At 34.5% G+C, this 22,024-nt stretch overlaps 3 protein-coding genes and 1 long non-coding RNA gene across 8 annotated transcripts; 2 read left to right on the plus strand and 2 right to left on the minus strand.

Annotated features, from left to right (window-relative positions):
* Window positions 1-1,188: 1,188 nt before the first annotated feature.
* On the minus strand, window positions 1,189-7,584 carry LOC105179483 (uncharacterized). Of its 5 annotated transcripts, XR_849295.3 has the most exons (4): window positions 7,348-7,584; window positions 4,974-7,227; window positions 1,651-1,784; window positions 1,189-1,490 (listed from the first exon to the last, which is right to left on the minus strand). It is a non-coding gene; the product is annotated as an uncharacterized LOC105179483 (long non-coding RNA). The 5 variants fall into 5 exon arrangements; XR_016063394.1 differs by lacking the exon at window positions 4,974-7,227 and having other exon boundaries at window positions 1,189-1,519; window positions 7,348-7,524; XR_016063396.1 differs by lacking the exon at window positions 4,974-7,227 and having other exon boundaries at window positions 1,189-1,519; window positions 1,651-1,732; window positions 7,348-7,522.
* A 667-nt stretch (window positions 7,585-8,251) lies between these two features.
* Window positions 8,252-9,391, plus strand: LOC105179484 (uncharacterized). The gene is made up of 3 exons (XM_011103118.3): window positions 8,252-8,446; window positions 8,551-8,658; window positions 8,829-9,391. The coding sequence occupies exons 1-3, from the start codon at window positions 8,369-8,371 to the stop codon at window positions 9,084-9,086; spliced, it is 444 nt and encodes a 147-aa protein (XP_011101420.1). The 5' UTR covers window positions 8,252-8,368; the 3' UTR covers window positions 9,087-9,391.
* Window positions 9,392-14,800: 5,409 nt separating this feature from the next.
* On the plus strand, window positions 14,801-16,465 carry WRKY65 (WRKY DNA-binding protein 65). The gene is made up of 3 exons (XM_011103119.3): window positions 14,801-15,139; window positions 15,348-15,515; window positions 15,666-16,465. The coding sequence occupies exons 1-3, from the start codon at window positions 14,994-14,996 to the stop codon at window positions 16,258-16,260; spliced, it is 909 nt and encodes a 302-aa protein (XP_011101421.1). The 5' UTR covers window positions 14,801-14,993; the 3' UTR covers window positions 16,261-16,465.
* Window positions 16,466-18,123: 1,658 nt separating this feature from the next.
* RABA1D (RAB GTPase homolog A1D) lies at window positions 18,124-21,610 on the minus strand. Its single transcript, XM_011103120.3, has 2 exons — window positions 20,974-21,610; window positions 18,124-18,831 (listed from the first exon to the last, which is right to left on the minus strand). Exons 1-2 carry the CDS (start codon window positions 21,192-21,194, stop codon window positions 18,396-18,398), a joined length of 657 nt encoding a protein of 218 aa, XP_011101422.1. The 5' UTR covers window positions 21,195-21,610; the 3' UTR covers window positions 18,124-18,395.
* Window positions 21,611-22,024: the final 414 nt, after the last annotated feature.

The following is a 22,024-nucleotide window of genomic DNA, read 5'->3' on the forward strand; positions in this document are numbered from 1 at the left end:
TGCTTTTCTATGTTAAAGACATAAACAAACGGTATCTTATATTCCTACTCCTGTGAAAGCAAATCAAGGATCAAATTCCTTCTGAGATGGCAAAAATGTGCACATAAAATTTCAATGTTTTCTTCAGGTAAAAGAGCATATCCATAGAACCAAAAAGAGGAGAGTGAAGTTTACAACTTTTGTACCATGGACCCAATATAAAGTAAAGGGGAAGACCAAAGAGGAATAGTCCAAAGCATATGCGATTCCCTCCTTCAGCATATCCAAATGCTGTTTCTATATAAAGCCTGGTCTGTGGTGTTCAAGACATGAACTCGAGATTACATGGCATGCAGCCTTCTTTGAGGAACAAATTAATTATGTGGGAAAAGGAATAACAGTGCGATTCTTCTTTGGCAGGGGGGTCATGCACATGCATTCTACTTTCTCTGCCAAAGAAGAATTGCCCTGCTACTCAATCCCACAATGCTGCAATACTTGAAGCTCCGCAGGACTAATCTTATTCTTTTTAAGTCCTGCGCTAAGTGTTGGTATATTGAGGTATAAGTGGTTATGAACTCTAAGTATTCTTGTTCAGCTTTATTGCCTTGTATTCACTTTGTCATGATGTTATTACTATAGCTTTTTCCTGAATGTTGAAACATCTGCTAATACTGGAAAGCAGCAGATCACCGGGTCTGATTGGGTTCATGAACTCCTTGATATTTATTATAATCATAGAGGCTTTTATTCCAAAATCATGTTCATGCCATTAGTACGTATATAGTATATAAGTAATGTTATTCTTTAGCAGCTAAATTTCTATATTTTTATGAATTTTCTGGATTATTCTTAATTTTGTGAAACTGTATCTGAGCAACCAAATGGCAGTGTACAAGATGAGGAAGGATAAATGGCTGGCTGATTCATGAACTTCCTTCAATATCTTTGTATCTCAGTCATGCATAATCTGAAACTAAAACGAACAGCACCAAAAACTTAAAGTTTCTGAAAAGAAATAATAATAATAATTCTTTTATTTCTTTATTTGGGGACTGGTTGGTAGTACACATTGATTACTTCCCTTAATTAAAAAATTGTCCCATAATTGTATTCTCACATACAGTAGTCCTACTTTTTTGTAATTTTTCAGGTCAGGAAGATACTCAAAGGACATGTTGAATTCGTACTACTAAAAACAAGGAAATATAAAAGAAAGCTGTGTGAAATACCTTGTTCTCCCTTTAATTCCGTACATATCAGATAAAGGAATCACCAATATGCTAATTATAAAAAGAAAAAAGAATGCAAAACGACATTATTCTCATTAATGAAAGAGTAAAATTTTGGTTTGCATGGCCGGAATATCAACTTTCTAGAAGACTCTGAGTTTAAAAAAGAGCCAGAACTTACACAATTTGGAGGCTTGTGAAATAGATATTACTCATTGATATGCATGACCAAGCACCAAGTGGGACTTCATTCTCACCCCTTCAAAGTAAAGTTGATATCTGTAACCCATGATGTGAAGCTCAGAAAGCTGCTAACGATAATCAAGAACAAATATTAAACGAAATTGATGCTCTATAAAAAGGTAAATAATGAACAGCCAATTAAAAACTAAACTAAGCAGCTAAATACAAGGGCATAATTTGAAATACTTGTAATCACCATGGTTCATCCTTCGTCAATGCTGGACCATGGGATCCATTATGATCCTTGACTGCTGTACAAATTTAGAGTATTCCCGCTTCTGAGTTGAAAAATTCTTTGCATCAGTAGAGTGATGTAATCACCATCGTTTGCTAATATCAAAGAACAACAAGTTTTAATGGAGGAAATGTTTCTGAAAAGCAGATAATAATACCTAAATTTCCATGAAAAGCTGAAAAGGCATGATTAGTTACAAGAAAAAGTGAAAATTAATTTTATGATATATTCAGAGTCACCTCAAAGTAAGTGTGTTGATTGGAAGTACTTTTTGTAGGATTATTAGTGAGCAAATCTCCTCTGGCAGACATTTCCAAAGCAGTTCCCCATCAAATGGTAACCAGTGACTGTCTGCCAAAGGAGACCGCCCACTAATTCACCTGCACCTCAGACACGAAGCAAGAAACAGTTGCAAAACTGGCATTTATAGTTTGGGAAGCAAATTGCAGCATGTCCAACATCAACTCATAAACACCAAATATGAAGATGAATCTCTCCTCTGAGTGTTGTTAATTTCTAACTTCTAAGATAGATGCTTTAATAGAAGTGTGGGAGGTAAAAGCATATGGATAGGTGTTAGGATAATTCTTTTTCCCTCATCTCTAATGGAGTTTCGAACAAAATCTCAAACAGAGATCTAGGAACTTGGCAATTTTAAGCAACCCAACCTTTTGGCATAGGTTGTATGTGGGCGCATGTCATTTTTGAGCTTGGATGTGCACATTTGGCGGTATGAGAATGGGAGCGTGAAAAACTCGTGTTAGCTAAGTTATTCTATCCCGGATGACTAATCTTGGAACTGTGGTCTGTATTCCATATTTGTGGTCCTTTCTCTAGAAGTTGTCGCAGTTCAAGTTAAAATCATAATATGGCATGTCAACTCATCAATATTCTGTGTGAGCATCAAAGGTGGTTGCCTTCAAATAAAATTATCATGAAGGCATACCAAAGAAATAACTTGAAATTAGAGGTGCACGATTGAGACATATCAAAGTTACTCATAGAAAAATCAGAATAACATGTTGCATTTCCACTCGGATGATGCTATTTCTTTGAATTGACCTAGCATTTTCTCAGGTCGAAATGCAAAGATGAAATCCTTTCGACTTATTTCTGGAAAATTTATTTGTGAAAATCTCAATAGTGAGGCTTTTCCATTCTGGTACATATCGGCGCATCACGAGATTCACAACCTTATGAACATGAACATCACAGTCATAAAACATGCATATCTCTTGAAATATGAAAATATGGGTCTAAACATGGCATTTTATACATGGTTATTGCTATGTGATCTGTCCAACCATCTCAAGCAAAGTTTGGTAACCCATATACAAAATAAGCATAAAATCAATGTGCTGACATCCACATCTATGCTAGCTACTTGTAAACTTTATTAACAATGCTAAAAATGTTTTAGGCAAATTATCTTAACCTTTCTGTGAAAATTGCATCTTTAAATTTGTTATGTTTCTAAATATGCCCAGAAGTCAGGCATTATCTTGATAACACCCAAAAAAAAGAGGGCAAGAAATAAAAGCTGTATCATAAGGGGGACCATGACTGCAACAGCAAAAGTGAAAGAAGCTTACAGGCATTGTTCCGCGGCATATACCTCCGAATTGCCAGAGAATATCCATGCAATGTGCTATAATTTAGAATATAAAATCCGTCATTGAAGCTCAACGGAGGCAGAGAGGAAACTGGAGCCCTGAGGTGCAACGCAGTAAAGGAAGTGGAGAAGAATCACAGTGCAGTTCTCCTATGGCAGAAAAATGTCATTTCCTGTACAACTCTCGATACTATTTCTGCCAAAGGAGAATTGCCCTGCCATTCTGGATCTCCGTTCATGTTACCAAATGGTACTAGGTAACTTTTCTCTTTCAATTTCCTTTAGCATACTCAGGTTGACAGATTGTAGGTGGTGAAATAGGATGAAGTTCCAAATCGGAAGAAACACTGGTTTTGTGGGGGAGAGGAATAGACGGAAACTGGATATGCAACTTGGCAAAGAGCCATATTCTAACAAGCCAGAATGAGTTCAACTGCCATTCAGTTGTTACCTCATTGGGGGGTTTCAAAACGCTAGACTTACCTTATGCTTAATCAATGTAAAAGGGCCTTAGTGGATTTGACGACATTTCCTGGTTTGGAACATATGTAAACAGATATGAAATGCAAGAGCCATAATTTTAAATGCATACAATTGATTCTTGAGACTTCTGATGATTTTCTTTGTTTTATGTGAAAGTGCAACAGATGACTAAACATGGAGGAGAATTCGAATCTGTTTGCAATCAACTGTGGAGTTTTTTCAACCTTCGATTGTTTGGAGACCTTAAAGTTCGTCTTAGGCAACACATTATGCATCAACTCTTTATTTAGAATGAGTGCATTTAGAATACCAAAATCCAGAGAGAGAGAGAGATTAAACAGGAATAACTCATGTCTTAACTGTCATGTAACTCAAGTTTGCCAGTGTGGATCTGATATAACTGAGATGGTTGCCTAATAGCAGACTTTCTGTGCTTAATGAGTTTTTGAATTCTGACTGGAACAACTTGGGTTCAATTACCCTGCTGACAACTCCATAGCGATGTTGGCGAACTTGTTAATAGGTGGTCACAACAAATATTTTGTACAGTCTTAAACTAGTAACTGCTGATGCCAATTATATCAGGCATCCTTTCTATACAAAACAAATATAACAAAGTATCCATGGGCAAAAATCTGATGATTTGATGGACATTTAACAAAAGAGTATGTGCATGACATACTGCAAACATGGTCATTTGAGTATGACACTGTTATATTTGCTATGCACATAGTATACTACTAAAGAGAAGATTGAAAATTAGTGATGGATTTGCTATGCATATTTACATTTGGTTCCGCACATGTAATGAACTGAGTTTCAATATGCTTTTAACATGTAGCTTATTTTGTATATCAACCCTACCAGCTCGTTCCACAGCCACAAGAGATCCAACTACTCCTCCCAATACCAGATCATGTTTAGCTTATTATTCGAACACATTACACGCATCCTACACCACATTCAACTTCTAACAAATCCGGTCCATCTCATACTCGCCCCAAACATGCAAGCTTGAATTGACGAAACAAATTAGGGCAGCATAACATGCAACTTAGACGAAAAAATCGGGAAATGAATATCTAGAAATTGCTGTATGAATAGTAATAGTATCAGCAGCAATAACATTAATACATGATCGAAGCAGAAAGTACATAGACAGTCAACAAGAATTTCAAACAAAACGTACTGCGAAATCTCTGCGGAAGTCCATTTGACGGCATATCCAGGAGAATTTTGCCGAGCGTCGCGCTGATTATGGCGCATGTATTTTCATCTTTGGATGAACCGTAATTGAAAGATTAAGGTTGAAAATTGAAAGTATGGTGCAGTTATAATTTTGTAAAATTAATAATTGCGAGTTAAGTATTCACTATCCGGTGCTACTGTCCGCATGTAACCTAAATAATGAGATATGTGAGCCCAATTCGATTTGACCTTTCGTGGAGGAGGAAAATGGGCCCAGCCCACAGCCAGACTTCACACAGTACAATCTTTTACTTGTGAATTGGGCCAATAATTATGTGTACGCAGGAACACTTCTCCTTGGACCCAGCAGTCTACTCTTGCATTTATTTAAAAAAATTTATGCCAATCATCTGATCATATTTAATCAATCATATAGTAAATATTATTATTATATTTATTATATAATTAATTATTTTTTAAAATTAGATATTAAATATAAGGGATAATTATATTGACATTTCCTGAAGTTTTGTGTAATTACATGTACACCCTTTTGTGGTTTGTAAAATTACACATACTACCCTAATATTTGTTTTGTCCAATAAATAGATCTGTCCCTTAGCACATAATTTTTTGAAATAAATAAAAATATTGAAAAAAAAATCATGTTTACCCACGTTTGACTTATAACTTATTGTAGGTCAAATAATTTTTTTTTAATCAAACTGCCCTTATAAAGGTGAATATATATATATACTTCCTTACATATATTAGTGTGTGAACATATATAAATGTAGTTTGGTTAGAAAAGATTTAACTTGCAATAAATTAGTAATAAATCAATTTGGAGCAAATACGCATTTTTATTCAATTTTTTTGCTGGTATCAGCAAATTATGAATTTCACTAATGGATGAATTTATTCATTGGATGAAAACAAACGTTACGGATACTAAATGTAATCAAATTCGACAAGATTAACACTTTACTTATTAAGAGAAACTAATCAAATCAAGGAAATTTTAAATATTGTATTTTGTTATATATGGGAAAATAGGGAGAAAAAAAAAATATCCAGCTTGAAATTTTAAGGAAACATAAAGAGGTCTAGACAATAATTTTATTTTGAATCATTTTTTTCGAACCATTATATTGGAAGGGTATATAGTGTTTTTGGGCACTTTGAAATCAGTGGTGTGAATGGTATGTATATATGTAGTTATAAAAGATGAGAGGATGGTTTATAAGTAATTATATCTTTCATTTTTATTACATGAAAGAGTTAGTATGGTCATGTGACTTGTTTGTAGCTAGATTCCATGGACGAACAAAAGGTTTTAAAAACCCTAGATATGTAGACAAAACTATAGTATTATTATGTAAGGAAGATGGGCCCGTGAGAGAGAGAGAGAGAGAGATGTCAAGAAGATGTAGACAAAAGAAAGGGATGGGGACATGAGGCTTTGCATCATTGAAATATCCGAAAACAGAGTAGATAGAAAGTGACCTAAAACCTCAAAACCGGGCCAGCACTTCATACCGCACATACTACAAAACAAAAGCTTAGAAGAGTAAATTCAGGCGGAATGTTACTGCAATAATTCCCACTTACTTTCTCTCTCTCCTTTTATTTCTATCCACCCCACTTTTGTGTTTCCAAAATTATTTTTTTAATTAAATTCAATTGAATCAAATTAATCATATTATTTTCTTTAGATCGAATATAAATTATACAAAAAAATATAATATTTTTTATTATTTAATTGATTTAAGTCTAATTAAATTCAATTTAAGTTAAAAAAAAATTCTCTTGCAAACTGCGTCCTAAGAATGATAAAGTGAAAAGAAGGTAGAGATCTTGTCAAACTTCCAATAAGTACCTCTCTGATCCAATTCCCCTTTTGACAAGCAATGGAACATTCATTCTTTGACCATCGCTAAATCCCCACATTTTTCATTATTCAAGATTGATGAATACTGATTATATTGAAATATTTCACAATTAGTACCTTAAAATAGTTAAAAGAATATAAATAAATTTTATTTGAACGGTATCCAGATCCCATATCAATGTAAGAAACTATATCAAGATCCATTTATATATTAACAACAGTGGGCTATTTGGAGCAGACATGGTGCCTGTAACCGGAGCATGTGATTATTCAGAGACACCGGCGAAAGACAAGAGTTTGAAAAACAGTGAATACCACACAAAAACCATACCAAAAGGACGCAAGTAGAAGCAGTGGGGGGCTCCTGATGAGATTATGAAGTCGTGAATTGGATTTCCATGCAAAAACACAAATTGGGGTATTGGAAAACTCCAAATATAGCTACAGCCTAGAGAGAAAAAGGGCAGTCCCAGTCGTTGTGTACCTTCAAAAGTCGGCAGATATTGATGCTTTTTGGCTCTCTTTTCAGCTCATCCTCTTCATGGAGTATATGTAAATGTGAGCGTTGTTGAAAACTCAGTGTGGACTCATTGTCCCATGACTAGCTACCTTAGCTAGGCCCTTCCCCTTCCTATACACATTTTTCATTTATCGCCTTCTCCTTAATTATTGCCATCTAAGCCACCAATTATTTCACAAAAAGGATCCTATGCCACTTTTTTTTTTTCTTTTAATTTCTTTAATTCAAAATTCATTCTTATCAATTAAAAAATAGTACGTCTTGATTTAGGTAGCGTTAAATCATGTCATGATGAATGTAGTCTATACTGTAAATGTTAAATCAAAAGACGATGATAAATAAAATAAAAAATTATTTTGTATGATTAAACAATTTATATTTGAATTGAGTTGTTTATATGTTAAACAATTTTGAGCTAAAAAATCAATATTGTTGGAGGCATATATGTAGATCAGTAAGGGCAGAGAGGATCTTAGTAGCTAGGCCTAGATTCCACCACTGATATTTGGTTATCATGATATGAGTTAAGGTTTTGTAATTTGATCTGCAGTGTTGTTATTTGCTTTATATAGGGCAGCCCAGCTTGTGGGTTTAGGTGCATGATGAGTCGCAATCATTTTATACTGATTAGGGGTGAGCAGCTACGTACAGTAATGGGAGGTGGTAGGCGTCTGTCCCCATTCCAACCTATATTCTAATAAGTTTTTATTGTATTAATAATTATGGTACGTACTGCTTTTCGAATTTATTAGACATAATAATAATGCTCGAATGAGACAAGAGTATGTCAGTACAAATCTTGACATTCCGTGACCCCCACACCAGAACCCCTCCAAACCATCATTCCATTCCTCCAACACTTTTTCCACTCTCTATAAGAAACCGTGCGCCCATCGATCACCCACTGCCACACCACCATTCGACAATAATATACACCCACCCACACACACACACACACAAGAGAGAGAGAGAGAGAGACAGAGCGATGGGATGTAAAATGCAAAGGAGAATGGCACTGCGCAGAAAGTTTCGAATATTGAGAACCCTCACCAAATCCAAATCAGTAATTAATTAATTAATGCATGCTCTTGTTTCTTGTTTATGATATACATGCATTAATTAATTAATATTGCATATATGTCATTTTAATTTTGGTGTGTTAATTAGGTGAAGAAGAGCTCCATTGTCATGGATGCTTCCCTCTACCTCTACAAGTTGAGGCTCCAAGTTGAAGCAGTCCAAAAACACTACCACTACCTAATAAATCATATCCAGGCACCTTTCTCTCTCTCTCTCTCTCTCTCACACACACACACAAACACACACTAGTATTGGTTTAGTTTGTCTAGTTTTTGTAACATTTTGATTATAATATATGTATGCATATCCGGGGTGTATATATATATATATACACATATATATATGTATATATGGAAATTGAACAGGAAGTGAAAGTAGACAAGGTTGCTGGGACAGAATACATTGTAGTAAAGGTAAGATGCAAGAAAAGTGAAGAATTGCTGGTTTCAATACTGGGGGCATTTGAAGAAATGAATGTGAATGTTGTGGAAGCCAAGCTCAGCAACTGCAGTCACTTGTTTCGGATGGAAGCCATTCTCCACGCTCATCATCATGATATTGATGCAACCATCTTGCACCAAGCTGTTCTCAGGCTTATCCAGTCCCAAACTCATCACACTTAATTAATTTTTCAGTAATTCATTATTAAATAATCATATATATATATATATATATCCTGTGTGATTTTATGTGATGGGTTTGGAAGCTTGTAAAAGTCATCAATTTCATTTTGAAGGGGAGAGGGATTAAAAGTAAGGATGATGCATGAAGGGCTGCTCAAAACGAACAAGATTGTGACACAAGTGGCGATATATGCCTATATTGAATTATTGATCGCTTGTTTTTGTTAATATTAATTTGGTGATCATTATTGTTAAATATTTGAATCAGTTTTAAGCAAGTTATATAATTATGTCCCAATGTGAAATGCGATGCATCTCTTTGATGTTTCCTCTTCTTGTCAATAGATATAGGAAAATTCTTGTCTCCATATCGAAACAAACTAATCACAAAATAAGTGTATCACACCTATAATGTGATTAGTCACATTTTTTGAATTGTACACCAATCATATACAAGTATATTATAAAATTAGTTTAAATTCAATTGAGCCAAGTTCGGGCTAAAGTTTCTCTATTGGTCAGGCCCTTCTAAATTGATAAGATCAAATTTGGATATTGTACTCGACAAAATTTGTAGAAATAATAATTTTTTCCACCAAAATTAGTCAAGTCCTAATTCATTTATGATATATCACTCATTAATCTAAATTTTGGACTAATTAATTATGTGATTTTAGTGGAGGACAATTCATAATTTGGTCCGACTAGTTTATGCTGGTACCTCTATTGATAAAATAAAGACCTAACAATTAACATGATATATGTTAGATTTGTTGGGCGGCGGCCAACTGAAAATCTTCCCATCTTTTAATCAATATATAAATAAAAGTGTAAAAAAGAACAAAATCAGATTTTGAAATAATAAAGCCATAATTTAAATGCGTGAGGATGAGGGAGCCATTATTAGAATTGGCCAACACGAAGCTATCTAACTTGCTGGGGGTTTGTGCAGTCTGATTTTCTAATCCCTGAGTTGGATCGAATTCGGATCATGCATGACCCGGATGGAGCCGGCTCTCAAGGCTGTGGGCCTCCGACCCAGATTCAAAAGTCAAGGGTACAAGTAGAAAGACCATTTTAATTTGGACTCCTTATAAATAGTCCAGGTTGCAGCCCAAAACACGCACCACCCATTGGCCATTTCCACTGGCGTGGACCTTCCATATTCAATCCAAACCAAATTTTGTTGAATTAAATTAATTACGCTGTAATTGTACAATATTCCTATGTGATTTTTTATTTTTTAATTATATATTAATTATATAAAAAATATATTATAATTATTATATAATTAGTTCAAGTTTTATCAAATTATAAGTGAAATTTTACCTCTTTCCTCACGAGGAATGAGTAGAGGAGTGGAGGAGGAAACTTTGAGGAAGTTTCAACTGATTCAATGCATTACTAGGATGAACTTACCGATATATAAAGTTTTTTTACCATAAATTAAAAAAGTTAGACTGAAGTCTATAAGGGTATTTGTGTCAGACAGAGTTATTGGTATTAACTTTGTGGGAATAAAGGATAATATGGCTGATTCTTTGACGAAATAATTAAATCTGTCACGAGTTCATAAATCCAAATTGGGGATGGGGCTGAAAATCCATTAATGATGTAACTACGATGGCATCCCAAGAGATCCCACAAAAAAGGTTCAATACGATACTAACAAGTCGTAGGGTATATCAGAGCACCAAAATAAACTGATACTTTGTATTTGGAGTCTGTCCTTTATAATTTTAGAAGGTGCTGGTACTACAAATATAGTAAGAGCCTAACTCTGAATGGGGTCAAGTCTTTTAAACAAAATGCTAGCTGTGTATCCTTAGAGATTCCCAACTAAGTGAATGTAATTGTTTGGCCGCAACTAAATAATTGGGTTATTACGAAAAATATTTATGAACATGTTCAGGACACATGACCTATAGTGTCAACCTAAAGATTAATACAAAGCCAGTGGCTTGTTGTTACTGACAAATGTTGTCACACTCACAGCCACGACAAAAATTTAAAAGAACTGCAATTGTCTTATCCTGGAAAAAATTACATTGTACTCGGTGCACAATTAATATGGGATGTATATTTTGTTTAAAACAAGCAATAAATTCTATGATTCAGTTAAATTTATAATTTCCATTAGATTGAGAATTGTTATGATATAATTCTTGTTGTAAGTTTTTTATTTAATTTTCTTGTCGTAAATAACTTTTCTAACTATTATATATTATTTCTTCCAACACGGCGTTTATTACTATTTATTTTTAAATTCGATTATTATATTTTATAACATTTGTTTAAATTACACAAAACTGAAATTTTTCCAACACATAATACTTACTAAATTGTACAGATTTGTCAAAGCTATCATAAGTTGTTCCAAAAAGGAAAAAGAAAAAGTGAGAAGATTTTTGTTTTTAATTCAACAAAAATCAAATTAGACGATAATTTTGATTTTTTGTAAGTTTTTTTATAATCTTTTAATAATAAATTTCTTTATATATATATATATATACATGTATTACGATGAAACTATAAGTTTTTCGTATCACGTTAATTATAGAAATTCTATATTTAATGATGGTTGATTAATGGAGAGTCATCCAATCCCCACAAAAACGTCTCTAATGGTTAGCCAAGAAAAAAGAAAAAACAATATTAAAAGCACGTTTTGCTTAATTCAGTCCAGAAGTCGTGGCTTATTCATTGTTCTGTATTTCCCTCCTTTCTCTTCTGCTCATTGATAGGTAGTGCCTTAGTGAAACTAATTAAATAAGAAAAAACTGAAAGACGTGTGATTAATTTGAAGACAAGTAGTTTGTAATTAAAATCGCATTTCTCTTTATAAACATATCTTCATCAAGTATCCAATAATTAACAAAGTACAGATTTGACTTTTGGGAGTGATGGCTTAACAACAAAGTGATGAATAGGATAAGTCGCGATTGATTCCAACTTAATTAAAGGAGCAAGATTTAAACCCTAAAAAGATTCTGTGATCTGTTCCATGATTATGCATTTAATGTCACCATACTCAATTTCTTACACAACCATGTGCTGCTGCTGCTACACAAACACACACACACACACTGCAATTTGATGCTGCATATATATATATATGGTTTGGAATTTCGAATTCGTGCCTTGCAAAAGCAAATATATATTTTTTTTAATACATAAATAGAGTCCAGACTTTTGCCATGCAAATTGCGATATTATTATTAATATGCAATTAATGATTAATTTATGTTCTTTAGTGCGGAAAGAGCTTTTGCATTACTCTCTCTCTTTTTTTTTTTGCATCAGATTTCCAAATTATAGTCCCTATCATAAAATCTGTGTTACTTTAATCACGATTCTAATGACCTACCACATCTTATTAATCTCTTGTTTGATAATTAATGTTCTATCCTGATTAGTAAATTCGTACTAACTACTTGATTAATGCCCCGTTGCGCGAGGTATTATCTACTCTTATTTTTTATGAGCCTCATGGCTTTTTATCCTAAAAATACGTCTCACTAAGGAGAAGATGTTTACGGATTGTAAGTCGATCAAACTCCTCGTTTGGGCGTTTATCTGCATCATCAGCCCCCAAATGAGGGGTTTGGGATGGACAAGTGGCCTCGTTCCCACAAACAGCATCAAATGGTGCAGCTAGCAACTTGATCACTACTCTGTTGCGCGAGGTATTGTCCACTATGACTTCGTATTTGTCTTACGATTTTGTCCTGACAAGACGTCTCACTAGGAAAAAAAGACACGAAAACTTATAAGCCACTCCAGCTCCTTGCCTCATTAGGGAGAGGAGGCATTGAGGCGTGTTAATCAATATGTGATGCTTAATTTGTTCAAATTTAATATAATTGTATTTTTTTTAAGACAGAAGCAGTAATTACATTATTACATCTTTGAATAAATTGGTCAACTAATTAAACAATGTAGCACTTCAATTAATACATTAATATAACTAAGAATTACGTAATAATAAATTATAATAAACTCACATCAAAATAAGACAAACTCCCATACAATTAATAAAACTACTTTCAAACTAAGTTACGAGACATCTATTAGAATAACTGCGTTTTGTACATGCATAATTGGGAAATCGCAAAATTTAACTTCAATTTGGAGCTGATTTATTCCAGGGACCAAACAGTCTTGTGCTAGTAAAACACGTGATGACGTGATAACCTAATCCTAGTAGGCGATATTACCAAATTAATTTGACTTTTATTTTATTAATATTGGACTGGATTACACATCGATTTGATGAGGAGATGTGAGAGCAACTAACGAAATTACACGGCGAAGAATATTAATTAGCTTAATTAGTCTTATTGATAATTAATTAATTAATTAATAATAGCACCCCGTTTACTGCTTCTCCATTATTGCATCGATGGTATGACCATGTGAATTTTCAAATGGTCCCCTATCGCACCAAACATAGGCTAAGTTGTCATACATTACATCATAGCTAATTATAAGTATTATGCACATTTTTTTTTTAATTTAGCATAATATATTTGTATTGATTAATTTAAGAAATTATTGTATAAAAACTAATTTAATCAGTTAGATCTGAACTCATGATAACACCTCTGGAATTTTGGAATCTTTCAAGTTGATTTAATATATAGAATGATAAATTATTTATTTGGGGTTTACCCAACAATTATACATATATCAAATAATGGTTAATCCGATTACTTATAGTATGGTAGCAACCGTTCCTACTTTACACTGATTCTATAATAAATAGTGGAAATTAGGAAAAATTATATTTTTGTCCCATATGTTAGGACTTTTTCAATTAAGTCATCACATTGCATTTTTTATCCAATTATGAACGAGCCATTAATTATTAGATAAAAAAGTGTATGTGAAAACTAAAATTTAGAAATTTTCAACTTAAGTGATGCAATATACGAAAATCGTGACAAATGAGATTAAATTAAAAATATTCTAACATATATATAAGATAAAAAATATGACTTTCTCGAAGAGAAATTATTTAAAAGTCATCATCCTTTTTCCGATAAATACGTACACAGTTAAGTACATACATATCAATTAGTATATCTCTAATTTTCAATGTTGAAATACCAACAAATAATTAACTCATTTATAACATATACTGCAGGTTCAAATTTAAAACATTACTCTAGGCACATTAATTCACTATATATATACGAGCAATTAAAAGTCATGACATTAATGTATATTGGATTATATGTGTGTGTATATATATTTCAATATTAATTATGACAACATTTATGGGATGATTTATATACATATATAAATCGATAGATTATCTAATAATATTTAACTTTAGAGATAGGTAAAAGTTAAGACACCTAGATATGTACAACCGTACTAGATATTATATATATATATATATGTTAGTATGAAGCTTTCCAAAAGAAAATATATAAAGTGGATAAGAGCAAAAATGAATGAATTGACCAATATAAGGTTGGATAGAATTAGTAATAAAGAAATTTTGCGTGGATTAAGAATGGGAAAAGTATAGGAGGGAGAGTGTAAATGTAAATGTAAATGTAGCTAATTAATCACATCATTAGAGTAATTACAACACACAAATCAACATTAAGGGCTCCCTTTCCCTTTCACATTGTAATAAAATATAACCAACTTTGGATTACTTCCACATTTGCTTTGCACCTTCTCTATAAACTATACTAATCTCTGTCTGCATTCTCCCCTCGTATTAAAACACACCACCAAATCCACAACTTCTCTTCCTTCATTTCTTGTTCTCATCAATCAATCAATCTCTTTCTCTCTCTCTCTCTCTCTCACACACACACACACACACAAAGACTATTGGTATCATCGCATCATCATCATCCCAGTTGAATCAGTGTACTTGCTTGCTTGGCCATGACCAGAAGATTCAACAACCACCACAAGTTTGTCAGCGAGCTGGGAGACTCTGAGAATTCGCCTGAAAACAGCGCTGGAGAGTCGCCGCGCTCCGCCGTGTCTGTTGATGCCAAGATCGCCTCTACTTCCTCTTCCAAAAGAAGGTATACTAATAAATTCTTTCTCATATGCGCATATGAATTCACGGTTCTGTCTCTCTCTCTACCTGTATATATGTATGTATCTGTCCGAGCGTGGTTTATTTTTAGGGGAAAACTTTTTTAGGGTTTAATTGATTGAGGGTTTCATGTGCATGCATATGGGGTTAGTTATTAGGAAAATAATTAAATGGGTTTTGGTTTAATTATACAGTAGTAGTAGTAGTAGGCGAGCAATACAGAAGAGAGTGGTGTCAGTGCCAATCAAAGACGTACAAGGATTCAGGCTGAAAGGTGAATATCATATCACTGCTCCACCTTCTGATTCCTGGGCCTGGAGAAAATACGGTCAAAAGCCCATCAAAGGTTCCCCCTATCCAAGGTAATCATACAAACAATTTCCATTCTTTAATTTTCCACCTAATTAATTAATTACATACCTCTTCATTTCTGGGAGAGGGAAAAAAAAACAGGGAAGTCATCTTGGGTACTTGAAGATAGTAATTAAATTAAATTTATTGTGAAACTGCAGAGGATATTACAGATGCAGTAGCTCAAAGGGATGTCCAGCAAGAAAACAAGTGGAGAGGAGTAAACTGGACCCTAACATGTTAGTGGTCACATATTCTTGTGAACACAACCACCCTTGGCCAGCATCCAGGAACAACCACCACCATACAGCCTCCGCTTCAGCGGCCGCAGCAGCCTCCACCACAACCGTCACGACTTCAGAAGAGGAAGAGGAAGAGGAAGAAGAGGAGGAGGAGGAAGAGAAAAAACCTATCATCACGAGTAATACAACAAATCAGTCTCATCATCAGGAACTCGTTCCAGATTATAATAAATTCAATAATCTTTGTGAAGTGCCCTTAATTCATGCTAGTGAATTTGGATGGTTCACTGATTTTGAGTGCGCGGCTAATTGCACCATGCTGGAGAGTCCGATCTTAACAGAGGACAGAATCACTACAGATAATGAAATGGCCATGATTTTCACAATGCGGGAAGAAGATGAGTCGCTTTTCGCCGATCTTGGTGAGCTGCCGGAGTGTTCAACCGTATTCCGCCGGGGGATGGCGCAAAGAGAGGCGGAGCAACGACGGCCAGGCTTGGCGACCACCAGTTGAGTCGATACCATGTGCCTGCCCCACCATTTGTCTTCTCATATGAACAGATTATTTTGGTTTCATGATGAGCATCGTAAGGTAGAAGATAACCTAGTTTTTTTCTTTTAAGAAAAGGTCTGCACATTTTTTATGTAATTTGAATTATCATCAGTGTAGCAGTTAGGGAATAAATTAAAAATGTTTGATTGGGGGGTTGATGTCATAATCTTCTTGTAATTAGCACCACGCTCCTCTCTCACACACAGACACACACACACTCTCTCTCTCTCTCTCTAACTGCTATCTTAATTCATTGTCTTGTGTGACGTTTATTTCAGAAATTTTTAACCAACTACTTATTATTGAAATGTACAACTTCTCTATTAAAATATATATATATATATATATAAATAAAAAATGTACAACTTCTGGCCTTGAAAATTATTAGGGATAATTAAATTGTTGTTTCATGACATTTTAATTTAATTACACATAGCTATTTTAAGATTAGAGAAATTACATATAATATTCTTAACATTTATTTTTTCTAATAAATAGACCCAATTTATAAGTCAAATAAATTCATCAAATTTGCTAATTTAGCAAAAAATTTGAATTAAAATTCATATTAATCTCAAATTAATTTATTACTAACTTACTACAAGTCAAATAATTTTTCAAGCCTAAAGTCAGTAATAAATAATCTACCTTATAAGGGTAGTTTGGTCATAAAAAATTTATTTTATCTGGAATAAGTCAATTTGGGAGTAAATATGGATTTTGATTCGATATTTCTATCAATATTAATAAATTTGGTGACGTGTGGCTAGCAGAGGGATATATTTATTAAACTATAAATAAACATTAAGGATAATAGATGCAATTTTTTATATCACAAGGGCTCTACATAAGTGTAATTATACCAAATATCAGGGAAAAACAGTGTAATTATTCTAAATTATTAACTGAAAAATATGATCACATCACTTTTAAGGAATTGCACTCTGCTTGAATGCAGGCATAAACAAATTTGAAATTATGATTTTGAATTCCACCGTATATATGGATATTTATTTTATCACTTTAAGTGAGTTTGTTATATATCTTATGGTTATTTATTATATTAATATATTGATTGAATCGGTACATTACTCACTTTATTAAAATATTAATATAAAAATGCAATTACCTTTTCTATATAAAAAAAAATCCTATAAAAGTACAAGTGTTGGCATTAATGTCAATAATTAGCAAATTAGCTTAAACGTAAACCTGTTATTATGATTCTTACAGTATAAAAATAATGTTAATATCTGCTCAAGGATGATGAGGGAGTATATTATATTATTTACTAATATCGATGGGGTAGATAAATATTTAAATAGAAATAGCAGGTAAGGGATGGGTTAATTATGAGTTAGGAGGGACCACAAATACATTTGGGTTAATTAATTTCCAAATTGATGATATCTTTATTCTAATGAGGATTGTAATTAATGGAAGAGCATAGCCCCGATGCTGGATTAAGGGCTTTTTCATGAGACGACCAGTCCCCACATGTTACACGTGCAACTCATCGCACTAGATGCGATTCTTTGATACCGTCATTTTATTGATTAACAACTCTGGTTAATCTTCCTCTTATCTTATCCCTATGAAGCATCGGGCACATAAATAAATATATGGCAAGGAGCAAGTGAAAGGACAGAAGCCTTCCAATCATTGTTCATTTTCTTGTTCATTTGCATCTGCGGTTTCTCAATATTGCTGTAACTTGTAAGAATATTACCATCAGCTCAAAATGCTGTTTGAAAAGAGATTCTTCAGACAGACAGATGTACTTGGTGAATGGTGGCAGGAAATACATAGGAAAAGAATGTGTAATTCTTAGAAATTGGAAGCAAATTGAACTGAAGCAGCGGCAGAAATATGGTGTTTGGTTCAGAACATTGTTCCCTAGACATCTAATGAATTGACATTCCATCTAACGTGAAAGCGGTAGAGTAAAGCATGTTAATAATAGTTATTCTTCTCTTTGCGGCTAATATCTGCAGCAGTGGCATCGATTGGATAAAATTTTACACCACAAACCCGAACAGGTGCAGCGAAACAAACACAATGCGTTGTGTCAATTTCCGCGAACCGTCTTTTTAAACCTACGAGGAGCAGCAGCCGGCTTTCTTCACAGCAGATACATCTTTACTAACGTCGATTTTCTCACCCTTGGAAGGGACGTTTGCTGCAGCCCCATCATCACCCGTCTCCATGGTCTTCTTGCTCACGATCCGATATATCTGAGTAAGAACCTCTGTGAACGCATTATCCACGTTAGTAGCATCAAGTGCGGAAGTCTCCATAAAGTAAAGTGACTCCCTCTCAGCAAAAGAAGTTCCGTCTTCGGTTGAGACTGCCACCAGATGTCGAAGGTCAGATTTGTTGCCAATAAGCATGACGACAATGTTGGGATCGGTATGGTCTCTCAGCTCCCTTAGCCACCTTTCGACGTTTTCAAATGTGGAGTGCCTAGTGACATCATAGACAAGCAAAGCACCAACAGCACCACGGTAGTACGCACTGGTGATGGCTCGGTATCTACAGACCGTAAGGGAGGCAAAGCCGTTCAGTGCAGAGAAGGCAACAGACAAATAAAGGAAACCACCAAGTCTACATCTCCTCATATCAAGAATGCTGATATAGCATACAAGTGGATGGGATCAAAAAGACAACTACACATTCAAATATATTTCTAATAACACGAGTTAAAAGGCTTACTTTAGGTAGTGGTGCCTATCAATAGGTCCTGTTATCACTTTGACGCATCTCTTCATCTATTTTCCTTTAATTTCAATGCTAAATTATGATAGTTAGAGAAATTGTAAAATGAATTTCAGGAATGGTGATTTCAGTCTAGGTTGATCTAACAATTTGGTATAAGCTCTCAAACTCTGTGTGACATGACAAGACAGTGCGTATGTTGGCTGGAGCCCACTGGAACTATGCATGATATTTGGCACCGGAGTGAAGTCTAATACTCTGAATCATTCTTATAACTAAATGCTATTTTATAGCCTAATGTACATAATTGGTCCATTGTTACCCTGATGCATGTTGTTTTACAATTTCCAAAAAGAGCATGAGTCGAAAAGGTTTGGTGGATTTTAATTATGTTTACCAAAATACAGATCCATTTCCACTATACAGTAATAATTACAAGGACAAAGCTAGAGACCTGCAATTGCTCCGAGTACCTCGAAAAGGTTGAAGGTCTTGAATTAGCTCTTCTCTTTGTACATGTACATATATATATGTATCAAGAATGCTTGTCCTAAATGTCTCTTAGTCTTAGGTGAGAACAATTTAAAGTTTACAACAGCAGAATTTATAGGTTGAGCAATGTTAGAAGTGACAACAGAACTTGACCATTGCACCTCTGAAATTTACATGGGATTCTGGCGGGTAAAATGCCATAACCACATTAAAAGCAAAAGTAAGACTACCAATTGCATGAAATGCATGACAAGAAGCCCAAAACTTTTCATGAAGCAGATATCTCCTAAATGAGATTAAAAGGCTCTATGCACCAAGACTGTCTTGCTCACAATTAATGAGTTTCCACCGTCTGTGCTCCAACATGTCACAAGCAACTAGAATTATATATTCTTTGTTGGAGTAAGAGAAGAAAAAGGGTTGATAACAATTTTCTCAGCTAACCTCGATAAAACCAGCAACCCGTCAAAGTGTTTTGTATGTCATTCAGATCAGTAACCTACTACATACTGTGCAGTTGGCAATTTTGAGTATGACTATGACTCTATGATCCGTTTCAAAATGAATAACAGCATAGTATATGTCATATAATCAACAAAATTGGAATTTCAGAAAATCTTACACACAAGACCATTTTGATGGTAGCTACTATAGTATCAAGTCAAAGTGTCAACTACGTAGATGGACATGGCAAAACTTTGAAATAACGGATTCTAGTTTACATTCTCATGGTCCTAGAAACACCAAACAAGCTAAGAACTGCTTTGGTTGAGGTTGGACAAAAATGCAGTTTCAACAAGCATATGAAATTACTAGCCAACCCGTAAACAACTTCAAATTGCTCACCTGACTTAGATTTGCAGTACTAGTCAATGTTCTGTGAGCATAAGCAGATGAGATATTTCCTAAGTTTAACATCTTTTCACACTTCCTCCCAGTTATTTATAAGATTACTTATATAATCCAATAGTAAAATTACCATGTACCATCGCGGAACAGGCCATTAATCATGTCTGGTAAACGAGAGGATAGCTACTCTGGACAGAAAAAAAATTGATAAATAAAAGGGCAAAAAACAATATGCCTTCCAAACAATCTTCAAACTTATATAAGCCCAGATCAGCAAGACTTCTTTCTAGCTCAAGACTAAAATATCATTGTCATAGCATTAGTCTTCAGATCTATCCTAATCATTCTTCAGCTGTCTGCAATACTCTGAGAATCTACAAGAAGCTTCCAGAACCACTATACTCCATAAATGTCCCATCAAGACATAAAATTCACACCTTATACACAAAACCAAGATTAGATTTAGCAATTTTAAACAAAGATCTCACACCACCAACAGCAAGATCCATTTCATCACAACTATAAAAAGAAACTGATCAATGCAAGCAAATAGTAAACCAAGGGAGGACAAAAGAAATAGATCAGAGAGCTTGAGAAAAGATTAACGAAAAATGTCACCTTTCTTGGCCAGCAGTGTCCCAAATCTGAGCCTTGATGACTTTTCCATCAACAGTCAAGCTTCTGGTGGCAAACTCAACACCAATAGTTGATTTGGACTCAAGGCTGAACTCATTCCTGGTGAATCTTGAAAGCAAGTTGGACTTGCCCACCCCTGAGTCCCCTATCAAAACCACCTTGAAGAGGTAGTCATAGTCATCTTCTGCTCTGTAGCCTGCCATCTCTCTCTCTTTTAGACTTATCACAGGGTATGAGGATCCAGCTTATGAAACCCTCTTCTGAAAAACGAACAATGGGGGTGATACTTCAAAGAGCACAATGAGGATGGTAAAAGTAAAGCAATCTGTAAGATGATGGCTATTCTCTATTTTACTACTGTGTGACTGTGAAAGTATTTCCGTTTCTTTTCTCTTTTGAGTTCTTTCTTTTTCCTCCGTTTCCTTTTGGACCCCAGTGCTACATAGTGGGAAATCGCAGAGACTGAGCTCTCAACCAGGCTGACTGGGGAGGACAACGAGGAGAAAAATGCTGAGTGGGTTTCATTCAAAACCAAATCTTTTTTCGTACAACGTGAGTTGGGCCATAGATTGAGCCCATGAACATGGATTTCGGACCACAGTTTAAACTGTCAAGACTCATTTTTCACGGCCAACGTTGGCCCAATTTTGTGCTACCTCAAACCGCAGACCAAATCGGTTCTAAGCGTGACAATCACAGAAATAGTTAGCACAAATTAAATAAACTTTTACAAGACAAAAACCCAAGTGAGCTGAGAATAGCACATGCACCTTCCCAAACTCCACACATGAAAAAGCATCAGATGTTGTCTTACAATTATGCTGTCTGACTCCATGGCTGCATACAGCCATACGCGTCTTTATCACTCAACTGATCTTTGTATTGTATCTTTTTGCTGGGCAGGACCAATATATACTGTGATGTCTTCTTCTCAAAATACCCCACCAATCTTCTCAAGCACTTTTTAATTTATTCCATTGTTTCATACACAAACTTTTTCTTTCTTTTCTTTTTTTTTTTCATTATCTTTATT

This window comes from Sesamum indicum, linkage group LG12, assembly GCF_026168435.1.
Source record: "Sesamum indicum cultivar Baizhima isolate 11 linkage group LG12, ASM2616843v1, whole genome shotgun sequence".
In the NCBI taxonomy this organism is placed as follows: domain Eukaryota; kingdom Viridiplantae; phylum Streptophyta; class Magnoliopsida; order Lamiales; family Pedaliaceae; genus Sesamum; species Sesamum indicum.

Excerpts from the sequence above, each read along its gene's own strand:
- RABA1D (XM_011103120.3), bottom strand. The coding sequence starts at position 21,194 with ATGGCAGGCTACAGAGCAGAAGATGACTATGACTACCTCTTCAAGGTG. Across the intron at positions 18,832-20,973 it reads GACACTGCTGGCCAAGAAAG|ATACCGAGCCATCACCAGTG; the intron begins GTGACATTTTTC and ends TACGGTCTGTAG.
- WRKY65 (XM_011103119.3), top strand. The coding sequence starts at position 14,994 with ATGACCAGAAGATTCAACAACCACCACAAGTTTGTCAGCGAGCTGGGA. Across the intron at positions 15,140-15,347 it reads ACTTCCTCTTCCAAAAGAAG|TAGTAGTAGTAGTAGGCGAG; the intron begins GTATACTAATAA and ends TTAATTATACAG. Across the intron at positions 15,516-15,665 it reads AAAGGTTCCCCCTATCCAAG|AGGATATTACAGATGCAGTA; the intron begins GTAATCATACAA and ends GTGAAACTGCAG.
- LOC105179484 (XM_011103118.3), top strand. The coding sequence starts at position 8,369 with ATGGGATGTAAAATGCAAAGGAGAATGGCACTGCGCAGAAAGTTTCGA. Across the intron at positions 8,447-8,550 it reads CCCTCACCAAATCCAAATCA|GTGAAGAAGAGCTCCATTGT; the intron begins GTAATTAATTAA and ends TGTGTTAATTAG. Across the intron at positions 8,659-8,828 it reads ACCTAATAAATCATATCCAG|GAAGTGAAAGTAGACAAGGT; the intron begins GCACCTTTCTCT and ends GAAATTGAACAG.